General features: G+C 40.5%; 1 protein-coding gene across 11 annotated transcripts in view; it reads left to right on the top strand.

Annotated features, from left to right (window-relative positions):
* Positions 1 to 15269, top strand: part of foxp1b (forkhead box P1b) — a 489011-nt gene that overhangs the window by 189567 nt on the left and 284175 nt on the right. For all 11 annotated transcript variants that reach the window (XM_060835708.1, XM_060835701.1, XM_060835700.1 and 8 more), the window contains one exon: positions 11268 to 11449. In XM_060835708.1, the coding sequence (XP_060691691.1) occupies positions 11279 to 11449 (171 nt within the window). In that variant the 5' untranslated portion in view covers positions 11268 to 11278. The remainder of the gene's footprint in view (positions 1 to 11267; positions 11450 to 15269) is intronic.

Genomic DNA, 15269 nt, shown 5'->3' with positions numbered 1-15269 from the left:
TTTGATCTCCAATGGGGGACAAAACATACATTAGTAGTTGGCAGCATGCATCTGCAGAATAGATGAGATAATTTTCTTTTAGCTAAGACACTTTAGATCCTCATAAACAGGACAGAGCAGTGAGATTTGCAGTAGTTAGTTGGTTTCCAAAAGCCCAGCTTGTTACTTTGAGCACAAGGAATTGAAGGTGGTTTCACATAAGCCAAAACTTTCATGATTTTGAAAGAGCACCAGTCATTGAACCTGCAGCTGTCATGTGACCTTTGTCTACAAATTCTGCTATTTGTGATGTTCAGGATGATCTATTCTATTCATTTAGCATTAGTCCATGATTTTGATCAGTATGTCAATAGCTAGTCATTAAGAGACAAATCATATATGCCATCATCCTGACTGATAAATTCTATACGTTACCCTTGAATGCAGTGGAAAAGTCATGATCTGAGAACTTTGGAGTCTCCAGAACGGTGATGGATCAAGTTTTAGTACGCTGAAACAGCAAATTCAGGGAGCTAGAGAAATTTCTGACTTTCATAGTGAAAAAGACATGCTTTTGTTCCTACACTGTCCTCCAGTTGCATCTTTGCTATCATATCATTCAACCATGAAACTCTTCAAATTCTGTAAGCATATGGGGAAATGATACAACTTTTTCTTCTTGGGGTACTGAAATGCAAAAATAAATCAGCAGAACTTTTTTTTCTCAGGATGATTTGACACATTTCTTTAATTACTGCAAATCTCAGACTTATCCTGCAGTTGGGCTGGTTATGCCATTAGCAACCTCAGTGTTTGGGCAATCTCTCCATATCAGCTGAGCTTTCTGAAAGCATGAGTAAGTGGCCAGAAGAATTGCTTCAACTACTGAGCACTCGAATATATTGGGGGAGTGTAACTTAGTTAGTCTAGCCATTACTTTTTAATGGCTAAAATGGCTTGTCTTTATCTCGTGTCTTTCATAACCTGAGGACATCCCAAAGCACTTTACAGCTAATTAAATACTTCTGCAGTGTAATTATGGTTATAATGTAAGAAACATGGAACCAATTTGCACATAGCAAGGTTCGACAAACAGCAGAGAGATAGTGATAAGATATCCTGTCTTACTGATTTGGTTGAAGGATAAATATTGCCTAGAATGCTGGTAAAACTTTTGTTTTTTTTAATAATATGCTAAAGGATCCCATATTTCCAACTGACTCTTGTTTTACCATTCGATCAGAAAGTCAGCACTGTTGATGTTGCAGGACCCCCTCAATACTGAGTTAGTGTGTTAGCCTAGATCTTGAGCTCAAATATTCAGCTTGTGACTTGATTCCATACCTTTAGACTGAGCAGTGGGTGTGTGGATAATTCTGAGTCGCTCTGAGCCCTGAGCTACATCCATTCATCTGTACTTAATTCAAAAGAAATGAGTTTGGATAATTTGTAATGGCTCGAGAAGGTTGATTTCAGAATGAAATGCTGCTTTTGTTGTCAGTGAAATGAGAAAGGTCACAAGCAATGTACTTTTGAGCTCAGAATAAGCCTGTGTTTGTGGAACAGTATCAGGGCAGTTTGCCCTAAATCTAACTCATGTTTACTTGATCTGGGATTACTTCATGTATTTACCAGCTGTCAACAGGCTCAAAATGTTTATTCCTCTCTACTGACATCCTTCACTTTGATAACTAAATGAAACTCGTGTCTTTGAATATGCTAGAACAAGCTAGCATATATTAAATGGTTAAAACAATTGTGACTACAAGCCTGTAAGGTAATGTAATGAAAACAATTAGACTTTTGTGTGAAAAATGAGCAAGCATTGAGACTGCTGTACAGATTCTCTTTGATCTTAGAGTCATAGAGATGTACAGCATGGAAATAGACCCTTCGGTCCAACTCGGCCATGCCAACCAGATATCCCAACCCAATGTAGTTCCACCTGCCAGCACCCAGCCCATATCCCTCCAAACCCTTTCTATTCATATACCCATCCAGATGCCTTTTAAATGTTGCAATTTTACTAGCCTCCACCACTTCCTGTGGCAGCTCATTCCATACACATACCACCCTCTAAGTGAAAATGTTGCCCCTTAGGTTTCTTTTATATCTTTCCCCTCTCACCCTAAAACAATGCCCTGTAGTTCTGGACTCCCCACCCCAGAGAAAAGGCTTTTGTCTATTTACCCTCCCCATACCCCTCATGATTTTGTAAACCTCTATAAGGTCACCCCTCAGCCTCCGAAGCTCCAGGGAAAACAGCCCCAGCCTATTCGACCTCTTCTCATAGCTCAAATCCTCCAACCCCGGCAACATCCTTGTAAATCTTTTCTGAACCCTTTCAAGTTTCACAACATCTTTCCGATAGGAAGGAGACCAGAATTGCTCGCAATATTACAACAGCAACCGAACCAATGTCCTGTACAGCTGCAACATGACCTCCCAACTCCTGTACTCACAGTTTAGTTTGGCTGAGTTTTACCAAATATTTTCCTCCTTTAATATGTAGTGGGAGGAAACAGACAATAAAAGCTTCTGAGGTCATGGTGTGTCACAGGCAAAATAGAGTCTCGTGTCCATAAATATATTGCCATTTTAAATCTCCTGTCTAATCGGATGTCATGTTAACTGCAGCTATAGGGATGGAGCAACAGAGGCTCCTTATCCTTCAAAGCATGCCGTGTTAGAACCCTTTCTGAGAGAGTGCCACTTTGGTTCCTATTGCCAAGTGTAGCCTAATATCTTGCCTTTTTCCTATGTGGGAGCACCACATGTTGGAAATCCTTCAAACAGGTGAGATTGTTAACTTTTATAAAGCAACAGCAAAAGGTAGAACAATTATTATATCTGCATTTATTTTTGTGAATAAACCGGGGCTGCCAGCTTTTCAAGCAACAACAAATTTACAGTCAAATGATCGCTTCACCCAAGCCACCCAAGTGTCAATTAAATCCATTGTTTTGCCCAGTGCTGCATTGCTATATCATGGTAAAGGTGATACTCTTCCTGGTCCTTGTCTTCCTTCTTGAAGATCACTGTTACTGCCCCAGGGCCTCAGCATCAATCATAACCCTTCTCTGCCTGCTCCAATTGTGCAGGGCACAGAAATAAAATATTGTATTACTCCCTCTGGCCTATACACCTTGAAACTGATTCAAGCCTTAGAATCTCATACCAAGAGCTCTATCGTCTGCTCCCATGATGGCCCTAGTGAGAGGATAGACTGTTTTGAATCTACAGTCAGCCTCAGTGAGGGTGTGCAGTGGAATTTCAAAATGTAGCCCTTGTCTACCTGCAGCCAATCTTGGAGGTTATCCTACTCTTGAAATGATGAAGGAGCACAAACTTTCTCAGTGATTTCGGCATTGTGGTAGCTTCCAGGTGCCTAGTGCAGATTTCGAAGACGTGGCATTGATGACCACAGATGACTTGTACGTTGATGGAATAGAACTTTTTTTCTCTTGATGGAGTCAGCTTCTTTATGATATGGCACTCGCAATACAACGCCTGTACAGTCTATAATGCCCTGCACCTGCAGGAAGTCAGCTGTCTTGGCAAAGGCCTCTGCCTGGGTACAGCACTAACCTAAATGTAGGGAAGTGCGATGAAGAGGTCAAACCTAGCATGAATTGTTTTGGTAACAGCCTTAGTACATTTGGGTTTCAGATTGTGAGAGCCCACCCAGTTCTCAGTGGATACTTAGGAGGAGCCAAAAACAGCTGTCACCTGGACAGCCACTGGGATAGAATGGCTCCCCACCTTTTCAAGTCACAGGTTCTGCTGCAGCATTATCCTGTAATGGTGTTCAGAGATGTTCACACAGTCTGTCACAGAAACATGCTTTGCATATCTGCAGGAAATGGCATTCAGAGCGATTGACTCTGGTTCTCCTATAATTCCTCTGCATTCTGAGGGGACCACCAGCTGTGTCTTGTTCATGTGGAAGCTGTTTGGCAGCCACTGGTGGGTGCTACTGGTCCTGGGATTCCTGGAGGATTTGTTCCCCCTCATTTACCCTGCGCCAATGTTGCCCATGGCCTAGTGATGATGAGCCCTATTGTGGTTGGATCTATTGGGAACAATGCCAATGAACCTGTGTGGTGACTATGGCAAACAGAACAGGTCCTTAGTAATGTGAGCAGTCCCATTTGCCTCACTCACAAATAGCAGTTTACCACAGTCCTCCATCATGCAGTGGGACATGGATGATTCCGACAAGGAGGGCCATATCTGCCCATGAACCTTTGACATGAGAGGTCTTATTCTGATATATGCTGCACAAGTTATGTCACACAAATAGAGTAGGAAATTGTGCATCTGGCAGGATTACTGAGACTGTGTCCCCGTTCCACCCCCTGCATCACCCGAGAAAGTCTGCGTTGATACAAGTGCATGTTGGAAAATACTTAAAGTTCGAGGAGATGTGAAATCTGCTCCATGCATCAGGGACCTTTGATTATCTTTCGCAATTGTGGTCCATAGGTAACACTGTTAAGGTCATCTGTGATCTGCATTCATTCTAATTCTGGTTTCTTCTGTGTGAACCCAGAAGATCCACACTGAGACTTCGAAAACTCTGCATCAGGCAGCTGAGAGCGAACTCTGCCTGTCACAACTTCTACTCACTTTGTAATGACCAGTGGCATAGTCAAGACTGCTTGCAAGCTGGATTTGTATCTGGACAGTTGGTACATTGCATGCATTTCACATGTAAGGGATTATGATCTTTAACCTATACTGTGTAAGTGCTGGATTAATGCAATTGCCCCTTGAAGCAGGGCTCAAGTTGCTCACAAGAGCCCACGTTCTTGAAAAACAAATTACCTATTCTGTGCATTCTGGGTATGGTGAAAGCCATTTTTGATTTCCATTGTGTATTAGCAATTCAGATGAGGATGGAAGTCACCAAAGGTTGTGCTTCACAGAGTGTATCATAGGCTCAAACTGTCATTTTAGATGATCTCACAAATCTTAATGCTTCTTTCTTCCTCTCACTCCCGTTGAACTTATCAGTTTCAGTTTTCTCATGTTCCCACCCCACTCTATTATTTGAATTTTCATCCAGCTTTTCTCTCTTGAGCCCCTGTCTTGAATGTAGTTATTCCAAGCATCATGATGTGCTACCCCACACAACTGTGGACACCAGGGCGTTGGGATCTGTCATTGCTCCCAATCCTCATGGTGTCCAATGCAGTACTGACTCCAATCCTTATGTGCTGAGTGCTCTCCACCGCCCCCCCACCCCACCCCACGCCCCACCCCGGTGTAAAAATTAATAACCTCTCTGTGTCCCAATACCAACAATTGGCTTTCCCAATTTCCTTTCCACAGCAGTGGCCCTTCATAACTCCCCTTGAGTTTCAGTGGACATTCTCCAAGGACCCACTTTAGCTCACCCTGACTGATCAGGATGGATCTGATTGATGAGGGAACAGACCACTGTCTGATCTGTGAAACTCCTGAATTGACTTACTTCTCATCCCCAGAATGGTTACTGCACCAGCAGGACTGACCATATCCCAATCCCCAGACTGTAATGCTATAGAATCCCTGACTCTGCGTGCCCCAAGCAGCCGATTGATTGTGCCCAAGTCCCAGGACTGAGATTCAGCAAGTTCTTGATTTAGTGTCAACAGTAGCTTACAACAAGCAGTCTCACTGGCTTTTACTGAGGCCTACTCCCCGTAGACTTTGTGACAAGCAGATTTGGTTGAAACACATGCATGTGCTTGCTATGTAGGTTGCTCGCCCATGCTGAAGGTATGACATTTGTATAGCATTATGCTATACAACGATATATGTGCTCACCCTCCCCCAACTGACCATTGCTGGCAAATGTGACAGGCAGTCTGTCTTTGTGTCTATGCTAGTAGGCAATGCCAGACAGAAGTACTGCAAGGCTGTAAGTTCTGGAGATGCTGTGACCACCTAAGTGGAACAGAATGAGTCAGTACTACAGTTTGGGCGGCACGGTGGCACAGTGGTTAGCACTGCTGCCTCACAGCGCCTGTAGACCCGGGTTCAATTCCCGACTCAGGCGACTGACTGTGTGGAGTTTGCACGTTCTCCCCGTGTCTGCGTGGGTTTCCTCCGGGTGCTCCGGTTTCCTCCCACAGTCCAAAGATGTGCGGGTCAGGTGAATTGGCCATGCTAAATTGTCCGTAGTGTTAGGTAAGGGGTAAATGTAGGGGTATGGGTGGGTTTCGCTTCGGCGGGTCGGTGTGGACTTGTTGGGCCGAAGGGCCTGTTTCCACACTGTAAATCTAATCTAATCTAAGAGGCCTGAGATTCATCCTGCTCTGATGCAGTAACAGTGTTGCAATGTGTTGGTAAGTTCTGAATGCATATTGAAGTGGTGAACTGTATCATATGTAAGTCAGAGATATACCATGCTAATATGGTGAGGCTGGTGCACGTCTGATGCAAACTTCTGTAGGCAGAGGATGCAAGCAGTTGCCCATGGAGTGTGGTTGAAGATCTTGGGGACTGGCAGCCAAGGTGGAGGCTCAGGGAGTCATTCAGTGAGCTGGAATCGCCAGGTGCCTGCTTTTCTGTTAATGTTGAGAATTCACTAGATTCTCTCTGCTGTGTGGGAGAATAAGAAATTGCACATAAAAGAGATATGATTGGTAATAATAAGGTATCAATGCATACAAACAGGCCTATCGGCACTCACTCATAAGATTCTTGTCTCATCATTCAAGCTTAGGTGGAAAATGGGATTTGTTTTTCCTGAATGTTGAGAATCCCACTTGCCAATCTTGCCATATTTTCCCAGCTAGCTCACCATTGACCATATATTTCAGGCATTGAGAAAATTCCACCCTTTGTTTGCATTTGATATGCATTCACCAAAGCATTTTGTTTACCAGAAGGTTCACATTAAAGAGTATTTTAAACATTTTTTAAACTCAATGTGCATAGTGTGAAATATAGTTGGTGGAATTTGTCTTGTTTTGTGGTATAATTACTGTGTCTCTAAACTTAAACATGTATATTGTGCAACATTGAGCACAGCAGGAATGGGAATCATTCAAACATTGATGGCAATCAGAACACTCAAAAGACTTATTACGATATTGCAAGAAAAGGTCATGTATGCCAAATTGCAAAAAGGAACAGTTGCATTTTACAGCTCAAATTAGTTGCAAATAGAACAATCCTTTGATGAGGTATGAGTAGAACAGAAATAACTTCATGATATATTTTTCTGTTTGCCAACAAATTGTGACCTGCAGTTCATGATGCAGAACTTGTAGCAAAAATGGTCTCTTTTGGTACAGTTAAAAACTGCATTTGTTTTCCTCAAATCCACCCTCCTTTTGATATCTCAACACTGCAAGACTGCTATAATAGTTTGAACTACGCATTTTCAGTAAGACCATTTTCCCACACGTTGACATTTGATGAAATGATTCAGTTTTGCCTGAAGCACATTGCTCTCCGTGAGTGTGTTTATTTCAAGCCAGTTTAAATGCACACTTAAATCATATTTGTGTCAGACAACTTAAAAAGAAAATTCCATATTTAAAAAAATGTGTAATCTGTCATGCGCCCTAGCTGAGGCATCCATATTAAGGCTGCAGAAAGTACATGTGAACTAGAACAAAGGAACAGTGGAAGATTTATTTTAAGAAACAGTACATCTGAAGTAAAGAAATAGATCATGTTTCTGGGGTTAGCAATGGGTTGGTAAAGCTAAGTTGTTGATACGAATGATTCTTCCTTGTGAGTAAATAGAATCTTGTGTAAATAAGTTTGTCTGGTCTTTCACTTGACTGATTTCATAGTGGGCAGCAGCTGATATATGTTAATATACAAAAATCACCACTTGTATAAATGTCAGTGGATGAAAGAAGACTTGACTAGTTGTTTGCCTTAAGTTCTTCCCACTGTTTACTCAAGCCACAATGCATTGCCTCGACCTTGATTCCCTAAGAATGGCCCCTTTCTCCTTCTCAATGTGTTTACATTGTCTTGGTTGAGTGTCACCTACAAAATCTCTCGATTATTTCACCTGGTTAATGTTAAATTGGTCTTGCAAGATGATGTGTTTGTTCATGAACACAAATGCAGGCAGGTTGTTTACTGTAGCTATGGCAGCAATCAGTTATTAAACAAATATACCTCTGTTTACGGGTGTGAGCAGCAGTTTATTCTGTATGGTTGAACAAAACTTAATGTGGTGTTTTGATAAAGCAGAAGGGAGCTTGTCTGTGGAATGTAACTCAAGCAGACTTGGGTTTGCTTTTTTTATCGGAGACTTGAGTGAAGGGGCTAGCAGATAAGCAAACTGTTTAGTTCTCCACTAGATTTCCTTAGAGTGGAATGGGATCTATGCAATTGTTTGCTTTCTTTTCCTTCCCCAACCCCCAATCTACCAGCTAACAAAAAGAGACATAGCTAAACAAGAGGAGCAGAGACATATTGGGTACATGAGGTGGACAGAAAGTGCTTTGTTCGACAAATGCTGACTTAACAGGGCTTTGTCAGAAATGGTGTAGTATTGTGCTTTAAGTGAAAGAGGCAGTTGCAGGTGACTGTTTGCTTAGTTTGTTCCTCGTGGTGTTTGGTAAACAAGTTAGAAACCTCCACAAGGACTCTTTATGTTATTGTACTGAGTGTTGTTGTTGTTGTTTCAGGATATTTGTTGTGCATTTAAACCTGACAGAACCTGTTAAATTGGCAACAGAATGCTACGACAGTTCAAAGATGAGGAAAAAAAACAGACATTGTGACCTTGACGAATCATATGTGTTTGTGAAGCAAGCCCTTTCCCCCTATTAATTAATGCACTTTTGCTCTAGATGAGTATTCAAAGAAAATCACATATTTTTATCTTCAATAATGCTGAAACTCGCATTATGCATTGGAAATGATAAAACATTTATCATTTTTACCAACAGGTAATATACATAATTTATGCTGTTTTAGTGCTACCCTTTTTTGATATTCATGATGGATAACACTTAAGGTTTCTTCTCGATATTGCGGCATGGTATTACACTACAGTAAAATTAATGAGAAGGTAGATTTATGAGTTTCATTTGTTTGTCGATTCAAAAATTAATTGAGTGTTAATTTTAGCTGTTCCTCATCAGAATAGGTACTTAGCATTTGGGCATTATTCTGCATTCATTGTGGGCTACCTTCAGTTTATTGTGGGTCAGTAGTTTTGCATACATTGAAATAGCCTTTAGGCTCATTCTCTTGATTACTTTTTAGCTGCTGTGCATTCGTAAATTTACTCCTCTTTTATAATTGTGAAAATTCATTATGGGGCGGCAGTGCATGTATAATATCAGTACAATGATACATAGCATTTTTAGGCTGCATTACAACCACATTATATTTGGATAATTTTGTTTCTAGTTTACAGATTTAGAAACACTCTTTACTATTTAGCATGTTCTGTCACACAGCATTTGAAATTGTTTTAATTTAGAATCTTTGTCAGTCGGCTTTTATTAGTCCCATTTTGGTTCCAGTGACTGAGCTTCCCACAGGAGTAAGCATGTGATATTATAAATCTGTGTTTAGTTCAATTTTCACTTCCTTTGATGATTAGGCAGAGTGTTTTAAGGGCATTTTTCTGCTTCATATAAATAATTGATCAGTTAAGTTAATTTATTTCAGCCTGGCTTGGTCAGCCTTCATTAACTGTCCTGGAATAAAGTCTCTCTTCTTGTGAGCAGAGCAACTTTCCCAAAAAAAAAGGTTCACTCATCAAAGCAGAGTTATTGTTGGGTTTGATCACACAAGTACATCACTATCAAGGTGTGAAATGAATTAAAAGCCTGCCAACTGCCAAAGGCAAACTAAAGTTAAGGAGGCGGTACTTCTTTTGTCAGACTGATTAGGTTTTATTTCTTAACTATCAGAAAAATTAAACCCATGTAACCTCCGGCATGTTTTCCATACCCAGTCAATTATCTGTAGTACTTCAAAATACAGATGTACTGATCCAGTGAAAAAAAGCTAGTTTTTCTTAACAGTGATTCTAAAATTTAACTGGATTTAAAGCTGCAGCAAAATTCGAAAGCACTGTCAAAACTCAGCTGGTCTGGCATCATTTGTGGGGAGAAAGCAGAGCTGGTGACTGTTCATCAGCTTCTGATGAAGAGTTACCGGACTGGAAATGTTAACTCTGCTGTATCCCTGTGGGTATTGCAGACTTGCTGAGTTTCGATAGCAATTTTTGTGTTTGCTTCAGACCTTCAGGATCTGCAGTTCTTTGTTTTGTTAAAACTGCAGCACCTATCCTCCAAATCTTCTAAGAATTATAAAATAATTGTCAGCAAAGAAATCTCTTCATATTGCTGTTGAACAAGTATGTGATTAATGCAGCTAAGCAGAAGGACACTTCAGAGACAGACCACTATAGCAATTGGTAACTTGCTATTTTCAGACTGAAGATACATTTTGCACTTTCACCTATTTTCCTTTATCACTTGAAGATACTGTTTCTTGAAATATATATTTCCATAGACACCACCTGACCCACTGCATTTTGTCCACATGGTCATTCTACATGTGCCAGCCTAGAAGCACATCAGAAAGGTGCAAACTTGGGAAGGGAGGGGTTACATCAGAACTTTATTGAACCAACCCACGGACAAAATTACATACCTTAAAAAATGCAATAGAGTAATTCAACAGGAGTACAATCACGTGGCAAGTCGTGGATATGACAACTACAGCTTCCAAGCCAAATTAACTTTACCAGATTACCAGTATAATGCTGGATTTTATGTTAACGTCACATGATTGTTCACTGGGACATTTTTCCCTCCCTCACTAATTTGAGCAAAAAAGGTCAGCGCAAGGATGAAATAGGTTTCTGCCTTTTTTTGTTCGCGTTAGTTACTAAAGGGAAATGAACCTAATTGACTTTTTTTCTGTATTGTTGAATTTTAATTACGTTGTATAGCACTGACACAAAATAAAGCTAAATTAAACCCATAGAAATCTTATTCATTTAGTTTTATGATTGTTTTAACGCCACCTGTGAAATTAATTCTCACAAAAAATAGTATGATCCAATGAATAGAAAATAATGGTGTGTAGCATTAATTATCTAAAATTTCTAAAATCCATCCAGTGTGACTTTCTAAAATAGGTTTTTTTTGTGTCAGTAATCGAGTAACTGTAAAATGTATGTACAGCAATTTAAAAGAAAGGAATGGCTTTCAGTGACTACCTTTTCACGGTTTTGGCAACTCAGGATCTGAGGATGAAATCTCAGATTACTGTGTTAACAGCTGTTGTTCTGAATTATTTTTCAGGTTTTTGAGTCATGATGCAAGAATCTGGGATTGAGGCAGCAAGTAACGGTTCAGCCAATCAGAACGAAGTTCACAGTGGTAATCACTATCCAGACAGTAGCACAAGGGAAGGGAGATCAAACGGCGACTCATCCTCCATTGAAGTGACTGCTGCTGAATTGGTTCATCTCCAGCAACAACAGGTAAAGTTAATGCTGTGGCTTTTCTTGTTGATCCACTTTTCAGTTTGCCTCAGTCAACATAGATGTGCAGGTTGTTGCTTGAAATAAATGTGCCATATCTTAGAGAATTGCAGTCATGCTGAATTTATTACAGCTGTAGTCACACAAAACCATGGATAAAATTTCAATAACTGCAGGCCACAGTTGAGTAAACAGTTGCACTGAAACTTAATTCCTGTTGACTTTTCCTCATTCTTTGCCAGGGGCAGGTTTGATTCGCTGTGCAAAGACAACAGGGTATAGCTTTGATTAATGTGTAGCATAAAAACAGAATCTGAATTGTTCAAAAAATACTTTTAAAAAAAAATGTTACTTTGTCATCGAAAAGCAGTGATTGCTGCCCCTTTTGGAAATAACAAGAAATCGATATCAGGCTGTGAACTGTGAATTTATGGTGTGCTGTGAATTCCAGATTGTTACCATCATTAGTTCAATTTCTACTCATCACTTTTATTTTAGTCAAAAGTACTTAGAGATTCTTTTTAAACAAAGAAACTTTTTTCTTTCAAAGTACTGCAGTGTTAAATGGGGTCTTTCTAAGTGAAGATGAGGCGTAGCAGTCATAATCAGTCAGTTTTTTTTGCCAGTCTTTCTAAGTTTACAGTCACATATTGTTTACCTTTTGAAAGGAAAAAGCCAGTTTTTTGTTCCTGTCAGAGAAGTTTTCAATGGACATTAAATCATCAGAAAAGAAGTTGCGACAGTTTTAACATTGTAAGCAGTGCAATTTTGCTTCATACTAACTCACAAGATTGAAGCAGGACTTCGCAGATTCAAGCAAGTAAAAGGCTAAATTTTATTTCTCGTGTCAGGAAGCCCTTTCACACAGAGTGATCAGCAGGTGAAGTGAGCTTCAAGGTATGGCGGAGGCAGTGAAAATGTTCAGAATTACTTTTGCAGGGGACAGGATGTTTTTTTCTGGGGTGGATGAGATCTTCTGGGTTAAAGAATGTTCCTTATTTGAACTTGTGAACAAAGCAAGGCCGTGGATCCTCAGAATTTTGAGAGAAATATCTTGAGTATATGAATCTGCATGATTAGATTAGACTTACAGTGTGGAAACAGGCCCTTCGGCCCAACAAGTCCACACCGACCCGCCGAAGCGCAACCCACCCATACATTTACCCCTTACCTAACACTACGGGCAATTTAGCTTGGCCAATTCACCTGACCCGCACATCTTTGTGACTGTGGGAGGAAACCGGAGCACCCGGAGGAAACCCACGCAGACACGGGGAGAATGTGCAAACTCCACACAGTCAGTCGCCTGAGTCGGGAATTGAACCCGGGTCTACAGGCGCTGTGAGGCAGCAGTGCTAACCACTGTGCCACCGTGCCGCCCACAATGACACAAATTAATTAATTTAAATTCTTCATTCATCCTCCACACTGTTGTATGGGATATGTATGTACGCACATGGATAGAGCTGGATTTTGTTAGGCTTCCCATCTTCCCCATGTGCTCCTCTCCCCACCCCACACAAAATCCCAATGGCTGCAGAAAGTCAACACTGGGACCAGTCAGATTGGCTGGCGGATCTGTAACTCACCAGCTCCAGTGGTGGAGCTTTTATTTTATTCATTCACAGGATGAGATGTTATTGGCTCAGCCAGCACTTATGGCCCATCCCAAATTTACCAGAGAGCAGCAAAGAGTTGACCACATTGTGGTAGGTCTGGAGTCATAATGTATGGCCAGACCAAGTAAGGACAATGGTTTCCTTCCCTAAAGGATGTCAATGATCCAGATGGGTCTTTCCAACTATCAACAATGGTTTCATGATCACCATTAGACTCTTAATTCCAGATTTTTAAATTAGATTCAAATTCCACTGCCTGCCATTATGTGGTTTGAACTCACATCCCCAGAGAATTACCTGGGTCTCTGGACAAGGAGGCACCTGTGTAGATTTGGTGTCGAGAGTTCTCGGGGAAGGGTTTAGGTTCAAGAGAGTTAAAAAGGTGGAATGACATTTTTGTGTGCCGGTATCCTTGATGGTCTGGAAGCTTACAAAGGGGCCTCATCCCTCCACTTGTCTGTACCAGACCACACAGCTGAAGCTGTCAGATAAAATGCTGGTGGTGATGGGATATGGCCCTTAATTTGTCATTAGTCAATTAATAGGTTCAAGGGTGGGCACATTGTTCAGCACCCAGCCCCATCTCTGTAAAATCTCAGAAAATGTAGGGCTATATGAGAAAGTGAAGGCAAGACCCATACTGGCTATGATGTAACCCCATCACATCGGTTTTTGGGGAAGCATACAATCCAGCCTTTCCTTTCACTTTTATCATGAAAGAAGATTAATACTTCCTGGCGCTGCCACAGTGAAGCTTAAATTTTGTCAAAGGACGTTGATCCTGATAGCCATTTTGACAAGGGTATGTTGTACAGTATTCTAATACTTTGTATATGGAAAATTGTTTTGTCCCACATATGTACCTTATTTCACCTCACTTTATTTGACTAGTAATATGGTTTGGTTAATGTTTCAGTCGGCACTCTGGAAATAGTAACCATGTTTGATTCAGTTCAGAATGCCTGATCAACATATAATTCAAAAGGGATTTAATTGATAGTAACTATAAAGACCTTGAAAGATCAGAAAATTGCTACCATTTTTATTTAGTGGAGGGGTTTAAAGGGTTGAATTTTCTACCTAGATTTCTTTAGCATTTGTATCCACAAATATATTCACAACTTTTGAGCCTATGTCTAATATTGTTACTGTTTCTGTGGAAATCTTCTTTTAGTCTTGGCAGTTGAGTTTAAGATGCTTTAGAAAGCTGAGAAAGGAGAATAGCTTTTCCATGTTTCCATGTTGATGATATGGGAGGGAATATATGCTTTGGGATTGTGGAGATAGTGCTCATAAAATCCTGCCACAAGAAAGAATACTCTGAATAGATTTAACCTGATTTTATTAGAATTATTAAAGTGAGCAGTGGGAATGAATATAGACCAGAAACTAGTGCAAGAAGACCCTAGGTTTATTTGGAATGTAATCATGGTACTGCCTGTGAAAACTGCCACAAGAGGGCCACAGAGAAGGGGCTTCATTCTGGTTCAGATACAGAAGATCTTAATGATGTAGACGGTATTGCCAAATCCTCTCATAGTCATGGCATCAAGCAGCCAGTCTCTTAAGACAGTTATGTATACCTCTCTTTGCAAAGGTACAGGAACATTTAAGAGGTATGATCATACTTTTTTTTATTTCAGCTTCTTGCTGAAAGTAGATGTGTATTTGTTCTGCAATGCTTTTGGATATGGCATCTTGCTCATATCAGTGTTCTATGTAAAATAAACACAGGTATTTTGCAATTGCTAGCATTTGTTGACAAATAGCGCTGAGTAGACAATATTTAAATGTTGGTAAAGTACACGTGTGATGGATCTGAAGTGTACTTGAGCTGGTACAGTCGTTTTATTAATAAAAGGTTAAAGGATGACTGTTTTCTGTCGAACAGTATAATATTGGTGTTGTGCATGCTAGTTTACCCTGATGCATTCTTACAGAGCCGAAGAAAAGAAGTGTACACAGCTGCTTGGGAGCTGCTAAATGGTAGAGAATTTCTTGCTTTGTGAACCAGCATGTTCTTTCACACAGGGGTACTAAATTCAATTTGGTTGTGTTGACCTGATCCAAATCCATTCTGCTGGTACTTGGAAGTTCTTTCTATCCAAAACAGCAGTGAGTTTATTAACACCTACCCAGTTCACACAACATTGCTTGGCAACTGGTAGATAGATTTGGTACAAAAACAGAAGTTGCTGGAA

Source organism: Hemiscyllium ocellatum, chromosome 14 (genome assembly GCF_020745735.1).
Source record: "Hemiscyllium ocellatum isolate sHemOce1 chromosome 14, sHemOce1.pat.X.cur, whole genome shotgun sequence".
Taxonomy (NCBI): domain Eukaryota; kingdom Metazoa; phylum Chordata; class Chondrichthyes; order Orectolobiformes; family Hemiscylliidae; genus Hemiscyllium; species Hemiscyllium ocellatum.
Note: the sequence above shows the minus strand (reverse complement) of the source record. Positions and strands in the feature narration are given on the sequence as shown.